At 38.8% G+C, this 17,110-nt stretch overlaps 1 protein-coding gene across 1 annotated transcript in view; it reads right to left on the bottom strand.

Annotated features, from left to right (window-relative positions):
* The window catches only part of Dock7 (dedicator of cytokinesis 7), a 198,439-nt gene that overhangs the window by 150,933 nt on the left and 30,396 nt on the right, over positions 1 to 17,110 (bottom strand). The window contains exons 2-7 of the mRNA XM_028778777.1: positions 12,508 to 12,613; positions 10,355 to 10,530; positions 10,040 to 10,108; positions 7,161 to 7,290; positions 6,860 to 7,072; positions 6,254 to 6,339 (exon numbers count right to left, since the gene is read on the bottom strand). Of these exons, the coding sequence (XP_028634610.1) occupies positions 6,254 to 6,339; positions 6,860 to 7,072; positions 7,161 to 7,290; positions 10,040 to 10,108; positions 10,355 to 10,530; positions 12,508 to 12,613 (780 nt within the window). The remainder of the gene's footprint in view (positions 1 to 6,253; positions 6,340 to 6,859; positions 7,073 to 7,160; positions 7,291 to 10,039; positions 10,109 to 10,354; positions 10,531 to 12,507; positions 12,614 to 17,110) is intronic.

Here is a 17,110-nt window from a genome sequence, read left to right as displayed (position 1 = left end):
CTGGCCACAGTCGCACCTGGTCACTGCTGCACCTGGCCACTGCTGCACCTGACCACTGCTGCACCTGGCCACAGTCGCACCTGGCCAGTGCTGCACCTGGCCACTGCTGTACCTGGCCACAGTCGCACCTGATCACTGCTGCACCTGGCCACTGCTGCACCTGGCCACTGCTGTACCTGGCCACAGTTGCACCTGGCCACAGCTGCAGGCCTCTTGATTATCTCCGCTGGAGGAATATTACCATATTTACAGGCAGAAGTCTACAATGTGGCTCAGCATCCTGCCATGTCTAGGAGAGCCCCAATCACAGGAAGTACCAGGGAGACAGTGCTCAGTGCTGTGGAGCGACAATAACCTGCTCCACAGCACTTGTTTCCAGTTGTAAGTGAGGGCCAGGGTCCTTCTGAGAGAAGAGACATGCTCACATGAAGAGCCATTCAAAAAGACTTGCACAGAATCTGAAAACAGCAGTGTATATGCTCAGACAAGCAACAGTGGAAATCACAGATTCAAGACTGAGGAAGTGGTAAGCAAGAGACAAGATAGGGGCCTTGACAGAGAACCTGTGGCCCCTGAGAGAGAAAATGCTTCCTTAGCAAAACAAAGATGCTAAGCAGAGGGGCATTTCAGCGATCCTTTCAGTACTTGTCAGCAATTAGCTGGCATGTCAATGACACTGCAATCCATCTTTCCTTACACATCTTTCACATATTTGTTAACCATACGAATATCCTCTAGGGCAGTGGCTCTCAATCCTCCTAAGCTAGGACCCTTTAAAACAGTTCCTCAACTGTTGTGGTGGTGGTTGTTGGTGTGGTTGTTGTGGTGACCCCTCCAACCATAAAATTATTTTCTACTTCATAACTACTTGCTACTGCTATAAAAAGTAATGTAATTATCTGTGTTTTCCAGTGATTATATGTAACCCCTATGAAAGGGTCGTTGACCGTCCAAGCTGTCGGGACCCCCTACTCTACTGGATGCATCAACACACTGTCAAGTGTAAGTGTTGTTCATATTTTCTGCTCCTCCTACATGTTGTCTTAACACTTGTGACTTTGGATGGAAAAACAGTTGACCATTTTAATGAAGCAGAATCCACTGATGCAGGCCAACGCAGCAGCTCAGTGGCACAGAATGTGCCTACCATGTGTGAGGCCCTAGGCTCAATCTCCAGTACCAGAAAGGAGAGGAGGAGAAAGAGAGGGATGGGGAAAAGAGTACAAAGCCAAAGAGAAGGAAAGGAAAAAGAAGCAGAAAGACAGGAAGCAACGAGAGAGCAAAGAAACATCTTTGTTTAGGGATGGTGCTTGTTATGCTGTGTTAAAGCAGACTTTCTGCACATAAAGATAGAAACTTCACTGTTTTGTCTTTCAGATTTAAGTCTGCTAATGACCTGTAAATTTTCTTCATAAATGTGATTAGTAGTTAATCACACTTTTGTCATACACATACACACACATGCCTGCCACTATAACAAAACACACTGAATTATACAATAGGCAAATTCATTAGAAAATTGTATACTGGCTATACACTGGAATAAACTACATGATATGGAAGTTGAATCAAATAAAGCTGTTCTTTTTTTAAAAAGTAGAAGTACTCCATATGTTCATCAACTGACAAACAGTTTAAGAAGTAACATATTCATTCAGTGGAATATAATTTGGCTATATATAGTAATAAACTTTGATATATGCTAGAATATTGATAAGCCATAAATGCATGTTGTGTGAAGAAGCCACACCAAAAACTCTCCATATGGTTCATAATTATATTTACAACACGTAAGAAGACAGATGAACAGATAGAAATAGAAAGCAAGCCAGTGTTGGTAGGGGCTAGAGAGAAGAAAGAACAAGAGGTGATGTCCATGTATTTCCACTGTGGGCAGAAAGATGCCCTAAAACTCCTATGTGAAGTCTATAAGCTGAAAACATCCATTAAAGACAGGGTCTGACCAGTGGAGAAATCAAGGTTAATGTCCTAAGGATGGGACACTAATCTAATGAAACTGGAGTCCTTACCAAAAGAGGAAGAAGACTGAGGAATACCTTCAGCACAAGCAGGAAGACCTGAGTTTGGATCCACAGACACAGCCAGGCATGGAGGAATGTGTCTATAGTCCAAGTACTCTGAAAGCAGAAACAAACCCTGGAGCCAGGTGCTCTTGCTGAACCAGTGAGCTCCAGGGTCAGTGAGAAACCCTGGCACAAACAACAAAATGGATGGGTGCTGGAAAAATGGCTCAGTGGTTAAAAGCACAGGTTGTTCTTGCAAGGGATCCAAGTTAAATTCCCAACACCACCTGGCAGCCCACAACATCTGTGATCTAATGCCCTCTTCTGGCTTCCAAGGACACTGCATATACATGGTGAACAGGCATGCATGCAGACAAAACTCCTATATACATAAAATTAAATAAATTGTATTTTTTAAGTAGACAGTAGAGGAAGAGATCCAACATCAATCTCTGGCCTCCAAACATGTGCAAGTTAAGTTTCAAAGCCAGGACAAGCAGCTAAGTGCCTCTCTAATATTTCAAAGCAGACCTGGCCTCCAGGTTCGTACAGCATCCCTTAGTCCTACCTGTGAAGAGTGTATGGCTGGTACACCCCACCCTCTACCCTGGGCTGCCCTTCCCCCAAAGGTTCTTCCCTATATAATCCAGACATCTGGATTTTGCTCCGTTTGTACGCTGGCCTCCTAGCTGCTGTATTTGGCTCTCCTCTCTCCCTTCCCCCTTCCTTCTTCTCACATGGTTCAGGGTCATGTCCACTCTGGACTCTTGAGTCTCAAATGCGTCTGCTTCTGGCGATGCTCTCCCACATATCTATAACAAACTTTCTCCTCCACCATACCTAGGAGAGCTCAAGTCCTTTCCTTTCCTTTTGATTTCTTTTTCTCAGTCAGTACACACACAGAGAAACACAAAGAAGACATCACAGACTTTTCTTGTGCACACATAGTGGAAAGACATGTAAAGACACAGGAAGAAATCAGCTATTTACAAGCCAGAAGGAAAAACTTGCTGGCAAACCACTGGCATCTTGCTTTTTGACTTCTCACTGCTAGAACTAAGAACTCGATCTCTACTATGCCAACAGTCCGCGTGACAGTCTAATACAGTGGTCCAACAGGATAATGTAGGCATGGGTGAGAATCAGAATTAGAGAGCAATAATACCTGCATAATGCTAAGAATATATACTTCTCATTTGTACATTTCAAAAGGATAAAGTTTGGAGCTGGGGCTTGCTTCTGTCGGTGGAGTGGGTGCCTGACACGTGCAGAGCTCTAGGCTCACCCCTCAGTACTGCACAAAGCAGGTAAGGTGCTGCCCTCCAGGGATCCCAGCACCGCGAGGGAGAAGGGTCAGAACACTCAAGGTCATCCTCAACTACACAGTAAGTTCTAGACCAGAAAAGAGGAAACTCTGTGTCAACAAATAAATGAAAGGATATAAATAAACGTGTGGTATACAACATGTATCTAAGTGGCTGTATAAATGGTTTAATATAATGTAGAGGCCCAGATATGTAGAAAAGTCTACTCAATCTATCTAATAGGTTTCTATACAAATTTAACTAAATTTATAAAGCTTTAGCATTCAAAGAAAGAAAACTGTCATATTTATATACAAAGTAGTCTATCTGGCTGAGCTACAAATTCACGTTTTTCTTCTTCAATTACTCACTGAGCATTATTAAGCAGAATTTCTACTAATCCTCTGTATTTCACACTTCCTCATTTGTAAAATAAAGAAAAAACTATTTGTCGAATAAAATTACTCCAGAGACAGCAAGAAGTAAGAGAAAACACAAGGAAAAGCAGCACACAAGTGTGTATCCTAGGGACATATGAGTTACCCCAGGGGCATATGAGTTACCACAGGACATATGACATTGAACTGCCTTCAAGAGAAAATGGACTTCAAACCTTTGAGACTAAAACAGAGATGAACCTACAAAAAATAAGAAACTAGTTCTTTAAAGAAAAAAAAATATTTGGGGGGGGGCATAGTGGTATGTATCTTTAATCCTAACAACACTCATGAGGCAGGAGGATCTCTGAGTTAAAAGGTCAGTCTGTTCTATAAAGTAAGTTTCAGGACAGCCAGAGATACAAAATGAGACCCTGTCTCAAAACAACAACAACAACAATTAAAAAAAAAAAAAGAAAAAGAAAAAGAAAAAGAAAAAGTTTTGTCTTCAAAACTCCCCATCAAAAACAACTGCCATGGGTTAGAGAGATGGCTCAGTGGTTAAGAGCACTGACTGCTCTTTCAAAGGTTCTGAGTTCAATTCCTAGCAACTACACTGTGGCTCACAACCATCTGTAATGGGATCCAATGTCCTCTCCTGGTGTGTCTGAAGACAGCTATAGTGTACTCATAAATAAAATAAATAAATCTTTGAAAAACAAACAAACAAACAAACAAACAAAGAAACATCAATGGCCAGCAACACACAGGTGGGAGAAAATATTCAAGCCAGAAGTTAAGCTGTAGAGTTGCAGCAGTTACCGATGTCTCTAAAATGTTCTAACTTCGAATACAAATGTGAAAACTAAACACTACTTGGTATAAGGCATAGAAGATGCCTCTTGAGCTTACTTAGGTGACAAGAACCACGGAGTAGCACTGTCCCTGGGCAAGGATGGCACGCACATTAAGACTTCCTTATTTTGTTTAAATTTGGAGATTAGTGAACAAATGAGTTTGAAAACCCTCACAAAATTAACCTTTGTCTGCATACTTTGTGACTGTCTCCCAAGATGCTTTCTATTTCTAAATGAGAATCGTTTCAGGGGCTGGAGAGACGACTGTCTTCTCAGAGAAGAACACATACACTGCTCTTGTCAAGCACAAGAGCTCTGTTCCCTGCACCCATGCTGGATGGCTCTGTTCCCTGCACCCATGCTGGAAGGCTCACAGCAGAATGTAACCCTAGTTCCAGAGAATCTAGTGCCTCCAGCACCTGCATCTACATGTTCATATATAATCAAAATCAAATAAGACCCTGGCGAGGATTCAGATGCATGCACTGCTCAGCCATCATCAGAGAACCATCTTCTGGTGGTAGGTGGCAATCACCACAGAGAACAACTGAACAGTGTGTGGCAAAGGAGAGATGGTAGAGCACTCAGCCCTAAATGAGTATGTTTATTAAAGCCCTCTCCTCAAGGCTAAAGAGAAATGCAGAGAAGAGACAGAAAGACTGTAATTTCTGGCAAGAAGCATGTATATACTGTTACTCCTTTATGTCTTCATTACACAAAAGCTTTCTTAAGCTAGAATTACTTTGGAAAAGAAACTTTAAGGTATACACTAAAAGTCCATAAAACCTTGTTGGGGATTTGATTTGTGCTTACATGGAAATTCACACTCTGCTGAAGGTCCCTGACAACAGGTGGTTTTTCCACTGGTCAATAAAGAGCCAGTGGCCAATGGCTGGGCAGGCAGACAGAGGCAGAACTTCCACAGGACGAACCAAGCAGTGAAGGAGCTTGCCAGAATGTAGGTGCTAAGGGAAAGCGGCCCCATGGAGGGCTGCCCAGAAGGAAACAGGGCAGCAAAGATAAAATATAAATTTGGGAAGTGTTCCTCAGGAATACCAGAGGGGAGTGTGTGCTAGCCGTGGGGAGGTTTGGAATGGTCTAGCCACTGAGCTAGCTTAGGATATATTAAAAATAAGGCTGCACATTTCTGTCTTTCATTTGGGGACTTCAGAGCATTGGGGTAGGTGGAGTCACATCACCCCAGACAGGAAGCAAAGAATGGATTAACAATTTACCACTCTAAAACCTAAAAATATAAATACATGATTTTTTGAGAGAGAAACAAAGGGTCTTGTTTCTGTTATCCAACCCAAGTGGCCTCACACCCATGCTCCTCATCTGCAGCCTACTGAATGCTGGGATTACAGATATGCACCACATCCTGGTTGCTATTTCAGTTTTAGAACCCAAATAATATTAATACAGTAGTCTCTTACTTATGTACATTTTCCTCTCTTCTGAATAGCTGTTCATGATGGATGTATTATGTGGGAAACATTAAATATAAAGAGACATTTTATTAAAATAAAAATAAGTATGTAAGATATTAAAAATAGTAATTTCAAAAGAAAAAAGGAAAAATAATCCTCATAAGGACATAAACACAAGCATGAAGTCTAAAGTTTTGTTATACCAGTAATCAAAGTACAAGCCCAGGTTACAGAAATGATATGAGTAAAAGAAATACTCACTTGAGTGATAAACATTTCACAAGAAGTCTTTGTCCAAAATGTTCTTTGGGCACATCAGGTACACTAAGCCGTTCTATTGGCTCTTCCTACAGAGTGAGAAGTAACAGCAGAGTGGCTACTTAGCATAATCAGTGTTTTGTTTCTGTAAGACTTTAAGAATTCTAGCGTTTCCGGTCTTCACAGTTAAACACAGGAAAGAACACCATATCTGTCTATAAATGGAATCCATTACATATCATATGTATCCAGTCACAGACGTTCCTCATTAAAAGTCAATCTGCTAGTACTGAAAGCATGTTTAACTCATAAATCCTATAGCTGTAATAACATCATTGTAATACTACATACAAATCATACTCCCAAAAGCAGTATACAGCCCTGCACATGGTAGGAAAGTACTCTGCCACTGAGCCATCCTCTTGGCCCACTTTACTTTACTTTGAAATAGGTTCTCACTAAGGTACCCAAGTTGTTCTTGAACTAAATATATACCCCAAGCAGTCCTTAGACTTGTGATCCTCCTGCCTCAGCTTTCCAAGTAGCTCGGAGGACAGGAATGAGCACTACGTCTGGTCTCCTTTGCTTCTTTACATGCAAAGTCAATACCTCATCTGGTGATGGATGCAAAGCAAACAGTTCCTTGTGACGGTTTGATTTCCTTTGGTCATCATTCTGATGGTCTATTTCTTCATTTGGAGTTCGATCAAGTAAATTAGGAAGCAAGGCATCAGGGAGTGAATTTTTTAAGTCAAAGATACTGCAGGCCCAGCTACCCCTTGGAGTATCATCTATTGACATCGAACGTCTTTTAAGGTCATCCTGTTATTAAAAAAAAATAAATTATAAATATTAATTATTAGCTAACTAAAACTACTCTCTTATGGTCACTTAAAAATAAAAACATTACTTGTTCATCCTGGTAGCTGCTGCCGTCTGGAGCTTCGTCAGATTCAAAGACTTGTCTGGGCAGTCCTTTTTGTCTTTCTTTCTGCTTATCCAATGTGTTGGGATTAAATCCTGTTCCCAGTTTATGGTATCTATTAAAAATAAAACCAATTTCTGAAAAACCTCTCGTGCTGAGCATAATCATGTATGTACTAATTACTTCTTCACACAAACCTGACCGGGACCGATCCTAGCAGTGCAGTTCTCAGTGTGCTAGCGCAGGGTTTAAGAAACTGTCCCTCCAAAGCTCCTTTAATCTAAATAAAGGGCAGACTATCCACTTCTAAAAGTCAATCCCATTTTCCTTCTCTCTCGTGCCAATGATTTAAATTTTATTTTCTATTCAGAAAATCAGTTAAAAACAAACAAACAGAAACAACCAGGAAACTAAGATTTAAAAAATCTAAGTAGAAAATAATGATTTTAATAATAATATAAATTTTAATAATGTATATACATACATATAAGCACTAAATTTTCATTTTTTGTTTCTTTTTTTTTTTTTTTTGAGACATGGTCTCACTATGTAACTCTGTCCTAGAACTCACAGAGATCTACCTGCCTCTGCCTCATGAGTGCTGGGATTAAGGCGTGTGACACCATGCCTAGCAAACCATGAATTTTTTAACTTTTGCAGTAACTCATTATTGTATAAAACCTCTCAATTTATACTTACAACATAAAATGAAAGGAATAAAATCTACATATATACATATATATATATGTATACACACACACACATACACACACATATATGTTTACAGACACATATGGAGGAGTTCAGAACTTCTAAATTAATATAGCATACTTTCTTTTGTAACAACATATAAAAAACTAGTAACCAGGAACACTGCATCATGGTTTTCCAATGTTTCAACCACACACCTCTTCTATCTCTCACAGAGACCAACAACTTCTAGTCTGCCCTTTTGTCTCCCATTTAAAAATGAAGGTAACAATATTTGGTGTAACAGGAAAATTATAAGTTTTAGAGTCTGCTGCCCTAGCTTCTAATACTAGCCACTTCACTTTTTGGTTTGTGGGAACCTCAGATAAATTAATACTTAACTGCTTTGAGTCTGAAGTACTTTAACTGTTGAAGCCATAAAAGCTACTGAGCATTAAGTACTCAACAAACGACCTAGCACACGATAATTAGTAATTAACGTTAATTCCCCCCCATTATGCCTCAACCAGTGATGAGTCACCACAATTCTAAAATAACTAACAATCAATCACTCGATATCTCTCTTCTTCCCACAACTAATACCTTTATTAAGATTTTTTGATTGTAGATTTCCAACCCATATGTATAGAAGTAAAAGGTTTTCCAATTATCTGACAAAAAGAATATTACATTTCTCTAGTAATGTAAAATATCTGGCTATTAGAACAGTTTCAGAAATTCTGTGTTTACAACCATTCTATATAGAGAGCAGTAAAGTATCCTACAATAAGTCATGCTCAAACTAGTAAGGTATCAGTGCTCTCTTGCAGAATGAGACTTAATAGTCTTAAGCCTAACAAGATAAGACAACAGCCAAAAGGGCAAAACTATAAGCAATGGACACACCAATTTTCACACTTAATTATATTTGTTTTATGTGTATGCCTGCATGTAACTCTGTGCACCATGTGCATACAATGTCCACAGAGGACAGAAGAGGATGTCAGATCCCTGGATCAGGAGGTAGACATGGCTGTTAGATGCCAGGGTAGCTAGGAACCAAATCCAGGTCCTCTGCAAGAATAGCCTGTGTTCTTAACAGCCACTTCTCCAGCCCCACATCACTTATAGAAGTAAAATTTAGCACAAATCATTCCATCTGTGAAAATTATGTCATAACCAAACTGATCACTACTTGTTCTCATATCTCCTTTAGAAAACCATGGTTAAATGTTCTGGAATGAAGACCCTTCTTCATTATGTGAATTACTAATAAAAAATAGTTGCATTTTATTTTTTAATATCACTTAATATTTCAAAAATATTGTTAGAAAATTATTAACTATGGCATAGAAAAGATTATTTTCTATGAACATTTACCTAACTGGATAAATATAAAGGTCCTGGACCTATGAGTATTAAAACAGTTTTAAAAAAATAGCAGAGACTACAGTTGTGGTGGCACACACATGCAATCTCATCACTGAGGGCAGAGACAGGAGGATAACAAATTTGAGGCTCAGCAGGGCTATACAGGAACACCTTTAAAAAAAAAGAAAAGACTTCCAAATAACTGTATCTGAAAGCTGGCTGTTCAATTTAAGTTAGCTATTCAAGTTTTACAAAACTGCAAACTTTTTGAGAAAAACAAATCTCCGCCATGATTTCCTAAGAGAATTAGACTAAGAATTATCATCATTATATATTCCATCAATTCATGATGACTCTCAACAATATAGGAACAGAATTCCTACAAGTTAATATTTTATAAAGAAAACATGTGGAACTCAATAATATATCTATAAATAACATTATTCTGCTTTGACAATTTTGTTTAGTGAAAAAGTCTCACAATTTTTATGAAATCTACCTAACTTAGTAACATTAAAAAATTCCACTATGTGATTAATATTCAGATGTACCTATTTAATTTTATGTGTATGAGTGCTGGCTTGCATGTATGTAACAATGTGCATGCCTTCAATGTGCATGCCTTGTGCCTGTGATTGCCAAAAGAGGCCATGGAATACCCTGAAACTGGAATTCCAGATGGTTGTGTCACGGGTGCTGAGAACCAAGCCTATGTCCTCTACAACAGCAGCAAGTGTTCTAACTACGGAGTTATCGCTCCAGCCTCTACTCAGTACTTTACAACAGTGTAATAAGCGACTTACTTTCTGACCACAATTGCCCAGTCTTCTGTGTAACTTCTTATACAATCTCTAACATGTGGATCCATTTCACTGTTTAAAACAAAACAAAATATACTTATAATTTAGGCAGAAAAGTAGAATGCACGCAGTTATTTTTTAGAAAAATTCTCAAAAGGGGATCCAAAGGAAGAATACAGCAATGAATTTTATAAACTTTTTTGTAGTGTTTCTTTTTTTTTTAATAAGAAATACCATAAAAGTATGGCTTAAATAAATTAATGAAAATCGTCTTCCTATAGTTACACTAAAGCTAAACCACAGTGAATGTCTCCTTACCTTTCTTCAGGCACAGCTGAAACAAGGGTCCTGCAGTCCCTAGGACTGTATACAACTTCAATATCATCTGGAGGAAATTCAACCAAATCCCGCAGAGGCCCAGAATCGACAGACAATGGGTGAGTGATGAGGTAATCTTCCAAATCCACAGGATCGACTGCTTCGGTAAGGGGCACCTTAGCAGAGAGGAGTGTGCAAAGGGAGAGGTGGATGAAGAATCTGACAACTTTAAGCAAAGAAAAGCAATGAACGTGGTTTTAGCCTAGTTCTCGATAAAATGTCAGCAGACACGCTGATTCTAAGACTCACAGCACCCAGCCTTAGGCTCCCATACTTTCTTCATACTCGATACATAGACACTTCCCATAATTCTCACACCAAAAACAAAAATAGTAATTAGCAATCTTGATACACTTTACAGCTTTCTGTGTACTCATTAGAATGATTATTACCGTCTTTCAAATTTGTATTTCTAAGTTCCTAAAAGCTGCTGTCATTTTATTTGTCATTACTGGTGATCATTCCAGCACATACATATGACCAGACTGTGGCAGGTAAAACTCCCCAAACTCTCCACACCCTGATCCATGGCCACTGTGCATGCTAATGTACATGGTTAAAAAGCTTAAGGTGGAGACACTGTCCCGAGTTATATGGGTGCGCGCTACATGCAGTCATCAATATTCATTGAAGGAGACAGAGGTAATCTGACTGTATACACTGAGGACAAAGCCATATAAAAGGGAGCAAAGAGACAGACTTGAAGACTCTAACCTTAAAGATTACATAATGCATGTAATAGTAAACTTTTATTCACCTGATGTAATCGTCATCTCAGAGGTTTTCTGCCTCCACCTGCTAACCTAGCCCTAGTCCAAGGAAGCTTCTAGCCTCTGTACAACCTAATCTAGGCCTAGAACATTTGCAGCCTCTAAGGCTCAAGCTAAACAAGCTCACCCTTTCTAGTTCTTTCTGGTTGGCTGGTTCAACTCAAAACTGCTCTCCAAGCTGACAGACTCAATCTGATTTCTCTGTTTCTCACTGAGTTTCTCTGCTTGGCCTCCTACTAACTCAGGCAATCTGTTCTCATCTTCTGGCTCCTCTAATTCTCCAGCTCCTTCTGTCTTTACCTGTGTCTAGCTTGTTCTCTCTTCAAACTGTCTCTGTAAAACTGTCCAGGTAAACCTGTCTCCTTTCCTTCGTTGCTCTCTCTTATAGCTTCCCTTTCCTCCCTCTATTCTCCTTAGAGTTGGGCAGATCCTATTCCATCAAATCTTTCTCTGATTCATCACTTTTTCTGCCATTCAATTAGACATCACTTTCAAACATGGCTGCTTCCTTCTACAAACTAACTTCACCTTCATTGTTTGGGATTAAAAATGAGTATTAAGGGCTTGTCTATATTCCAGCCAGAGGAATCGAAGGCATGGGCTAAGGTTAAGCCACACCACAACTACAAACAGGTTTTTCCAGTAAACAACACAATCTCCAGGTTTACAGTGTGATCAAATATCCTGCAACAGATGCAGCCTCAGATAAAGAAATGTCAGGAGCACCAGAACCAGAATAGGCAAGGATTGATTTTCCCCTAGGACTACTGCTGGGGCTGGGGCTGGGGCTCTGTAAACCCTTACTTCAGTTGACTTCAGAAACTGTCATCTCCCATAGTTACAGAGTAAAACTTCTATTGTTTTGAGACATCCAGTTTACAGTAATTTGTAATAGTTTAATAATAACCACAGAATACTTAATACTCACACCTAATTATGTATTATTAATAATAAAATATTCATTGTATTTTGCCCAAGTTGGAAGTGTACTTTTGAAAGATTTTTAAATTGTGTATGTGTGCCCAATTGTAGGTCGGAAGACAACTTCTTTTTGAAAGATTTTTAAATTGTGTATGTGTGTCCACGTGTAGGTCGGAAGACAACTTCTAAGGGTCAAACAAACATAAGAATAACACTCCAGCACTGAGTAAATCCTGGTCACAGAGCTGACTAGGAAACCAACCATTCTCCAGCAGCCCTAACGCTTTTCAGCCGGAACTGCAAGAAGGAGGCACCAGCACAGGCCTGGACAGCTGCAGAACCCAGACTACTGAGTTCCTTCTCAGTACTTGCGGCACTCAATGACTTAGAGATGCTACTTACTGTGGTGTGGTGGGATATATTGCCAACTATGTTGAGGTTTTTGAGCAGCTGGGGGGAACCACTGTATTGTCCAGAGATCTGCTTTCTAACTTCAGCAGCGACCGTTCTGTAACAAAAAAAGTAATGCATTACAAACACACCCATACCCGACATGTGGACACCCGTGTGTATGCGCGCGCGCGCGCATGCATGTGTGTGTGTGTGTGTGTGTGTGTATGTGTGTAAACAATATATGTTTAAGAAAAGAAAACATTTAGAATGGAGGGAAGTACATTAAAATTCATTTATAAAATAAGGTCTCAGCACATTAAGATTAAATTATAGATTATCTTAACAATTTTATTCTTGCTTATAATTATAACATCTTTTTTGCTTAGCTTTTTAGAAACAGGGCCTCACTACATAGTTCTGGCTGGCCTAGAGCTTGCTCTGAAAAGCAGGCTGGCTTCGAACTCACCATAACATCATTTTCAATATTGATGGAAGATACAAGCAGTAAGGCTGATTTTTACATGTCTGACTCTAATGTGACATTTTAGGAATATCTATGAGAGAGTATAAGCTATAAAATACATATGTAAATTAAAATGTATATCAAGATTGAAAATAAATTCTAAAATATTTTATACATTGTAAGGAGCCGCCATTAGAAGATGGTGCTTGTCACCGATGTTTGAGGTGGAAAGTAACTGCATTCAGGGTCGTAAACAGCTCCTCACCCTCCCGAACAGTATGTAAATGAAGTTCTGCAAGAAGCACCAATTAGACACTTATACACAGTTGTGATAACTATTTAAGCAGCACCCATTTCGGGCTTGGGGTCTTTCGCTTTGCAATCAATGGTGTGTTCCCCAATAAAGTGAGTGAGGAAGGATCCTGTTGTTGCGTCATCCTTGCTGGCAAGGCGGGCGTGACAATACATCAAACTATACTAAGAATGGGGGGGAGTTCTTTCTTTTCTAATACTCCTTCCTACCTTCTCATTTATGCTCCAGCAAACTATTTTCTATTTTTAACTACTAAAAAATGCCCTCATACCCAGGCAATACATAATCTGATCCAAATTTCTCTCTCCAGCCTTTAACATTATTAACTAAACTCTTTTATAACTTTCCATATTCTTTGAGAATTTTATATATGCATACAATGTGTTTTACTAAAACCCACCCCATTCCCTCTCCTTCAAACCCTCCACATAACTTTTCCCTCCCTACTTAGTACCCTGTTTCTTCAGCAGACTGAGTGATCCTATGACGCCTAGAACATCTACTGACTCACAGGGAGCCGCTCAGCAGCAGCATCCCATGTCAATGAACACACACTGCTTCCTGAGAAGTTTTGCCTCTCTTGTTAACCAACTCAATTCTTAAGGCATTTTAAGGATAAAACTCAAACGACAAGATCTTCATACAAACTTTGTTGAGCCAAGAAGGCATTAGAGTATAGAAATTCCAAGACTTTAAAGTATTTGTTGGCCCTTAAATATTAGTATTTTAAATTTATTTAAATAAATGATTAAGACAAAAACAGACATTCAAATGTAGTCATAGCTTATTACAGACTATAATCCTCAGTGTCCACAAAACAATCAACCAAAATATTCAGTGAGTTACAAGTCATGCAATAAAATAATTTTCCCCACTACATTAATGAGGTTTTTTTTCAATGTAGGTCACAAATACAACAAAAACTTCTTCTCTCTACAGACATTGTACAATTATAGCACAATCTCAATATCTAACTTCTATCCTACGATTCTCAAACAACTACTTCTCTATCTTATAAAATTCTCTCTCTATTCTTTGAGTCTTTACCAAAATGTTTACCCTACTTCCTCTCGCTATCCCATGTACATCAAGCGCGATCTACTTGGTGACCTGTGTCCATGTTAGCATGGCAATAGTTTTAAGAATGCTCTCAAGCGCACAGTTGGAGTTCCAATTGAAATTTAAGAAAAATCTCATTTTCCAAATATTATCCAGGTTTAATGTATTCTCTTCCCCTACTTTAATCTCTTCATTGTCTTTTTCCTTCTTCCACAACAAACATTCCACACACATTCTTAGAGATGGTTATGAGCTAAATATGCTTCAGATTCTGAACTGTTCGTTTTTCTCTTTATATTAATGCATTGAAAGACTAAATCATGATTCATAATTGACAAAACTTGGAAGCAACTAAGCTGCACTTCAATGAGTGAATAGATAAACAAAGTATGTCACATCCATGTAATAAATTATTCTTTTGTAAAAGGAAATGGGTTGTCAATCATGAAAGAACAGTCTCAAGTGAAAGTAAACAGTCTAAAAAGGCTATGTATTATGTAATTTCAGCTTTATGACATACTGAAATAGGCAAAACTATGTATAAAGTAGAAACAACTGCTCTAGGGGCTGGAAGGGAGGAGAAGGGGCAATGGATAAGCAGAACACAGGTTGTCTTTCTATTGTTGTGATCACCATGTCAAAAAGTAACCTGAGGAGAAAAGGGCTTGGAAGAGGGTACTGCTTGCTGACTTGCTCAACCTGCTTTCTTATATAAATGAGGAAGAGGGGACATATCCATCATGGGTTTGTCCCTCCCACCTCAATCGTTAACAAAGAAAATGCCCCACAGACCTTGCCTATGGGCAATCTGATGGAGATATTTTCTCAGTTAAGGTTGCTTCTTCTTCCCAGGTGATCCTAGCTTGCATCAACTTGAATAAAACAAACAAAGAAAAAAACCTAACCATCATAGGGAGGAAAACTATTCTGTGTGATACATAATAGTGGGTATGTCATTATATATCAGAAAACAATCTCTGTTGTAATTTGTGGGCCTTAGTCAACAGTAACGTATACTATAACACCAGCTCATTCAATCAAAACGAATGTTCATATTTAGACATTAATAGTAAAAGAATTAGGAGGGTAGTAGTAAAATAGCAGAAGTCAACATGTTTTCAGAATTTTAAGATTAAAAACCTTATTGACTGTATAATTTCTAATTGTGTTAGTGTGTTGAAACCTGGCATGTCTGTTATGGGGTCTATCAACCAGCTTTTGTCTTACTGCCCTGAGTATTAGAAAACTTTGATTCTCTGAAAAAAGCTTGAAAGTGCTGGAAGAAGTGAGTTAGGCTTTAAGCAGAAGCAAGAAGGTATCAGGCTTGATTATTGCTGGTTTAACAGCTTTAATTTCATTAATTGCTAGCACCATTGCTTCTGCAATAGCATTGACACAAGGAGTTAAGACAGCTATTTTTGTTAACCATCTAGCAAAAAATGTTACTAATGTATTGAGTATACAAAAGGATTTATATAGCTATCTGGAACAATGAATTGATGCCCTATAACCTATTCAAATTATCTGAAGGAGGTTCAGAGTTCAAGAGTTAGGAGCCATCTCAAGTGTCATGACTCCAAATATCCTTGGAGTAGTGTTACTTCTAAAATTTACAATGATTATCATTATAATTAGAAAAAAGTTTAAAAACACCTGTAGGGTATTTGGCATAATCCTAACACCTCTCTGGGTGTTTTAACTTTGCATAGTGATATTATGAACTTAAAGAATGCTGCTCTGTTGAGCTTTGATCCTGCAGATAATGCTGATAAAATTATCCATGGCCTGAGTTCAGTATTTCCATTTTGGTCAAACCTCAGGAATGGCATATATAGCTTGATCATGCTAGCCCTTCTTGTCCTAGGAATATTTTTATTCCTGCCCATCGTGTTTAAGCTTCTCTCTAACTACATCAACAGGCTGGCAGCGAAAATACATGACTTGAAACTGATAATGGAACCCCAGACAGAGTTATTAATTTAACAGTCTGGCAAGCCAAGGACGGGTAAGATTCTGCACAGAGCCTTACCAATCTAAGACAGAAGTGAACTGCTTATGATCATACATATTCCATGATGGGTAAGAAAGTCTTTCTTGTCAGAAAGACCTAAGACAGGCTCAGTCTGGTTTATGCAATAAAAAGGGGGAGATGTGGAGAGTTTTGGGGGCTGCCTGGCAGGAATCTGACATTGGCCAAGGACAAAGAAATGGGCTGCTTGGAAGGAATCTGACATAGGACAAGGACAAAGACAAAGAAATGGACTGCAGGCAGGAATCTGCCATTAGACTAGAACAAAGAAATAATTCCAGGCAGGAATCTAAATCCTAGGCTAGAACAAAGAAGAAATTTTGGACAGGAATCTAAATCTTAGGCTAGAACAAAGAAGTAATCATAGGCAGAAATTTAAATCTTAAGCTAGAACAAAGAAGTAGGCTTCAGCATGAAAATAACTTTAGGCTAGGACGGGGAAGTAGGCTCAGATATTTTGGTCTTCCTGCTAAGCCCTTAGAAATAGTGATCACAGGAGTGATCTGTTTATTGTCATGTGTGTTCTTTGACTATCTGGGTTTATGATCTTGCCTGTTCCTTGACTATTTGCATCTATTGTATTGCTAGTTCCTCAACCTAGAACTGACCTTAATACTTGCATGTAATTTAAACAGTATAAAGGCAAAAAAGGAAGACGAGGGATGGGATAGGGGATTAATGGGGGGAGATGGATAAGGGGGATGGCATCTGAAATGTAAATAAATAAAACATCAAATTAAAAAAAAAA

This window comes from Grammomys surdaster, unplaced genomic scaffold (assembly GCF_004785775.1).
Source record: "Grammomys surdaster isolate TR1022 unplaced genomic scaffold, NIH_TR_1.0 341, whole genome shotgun sequence".
NCBI lineage: Eukaryota > Metazoa > Chordata > Mammalia > Rodentia > Muridae > Grammomys > Grammomys surdaster.
Note: the sequence above shows the minus strand (reverse complement) of the source record. Positions and strands in the feature narration are given on the sequence as shown.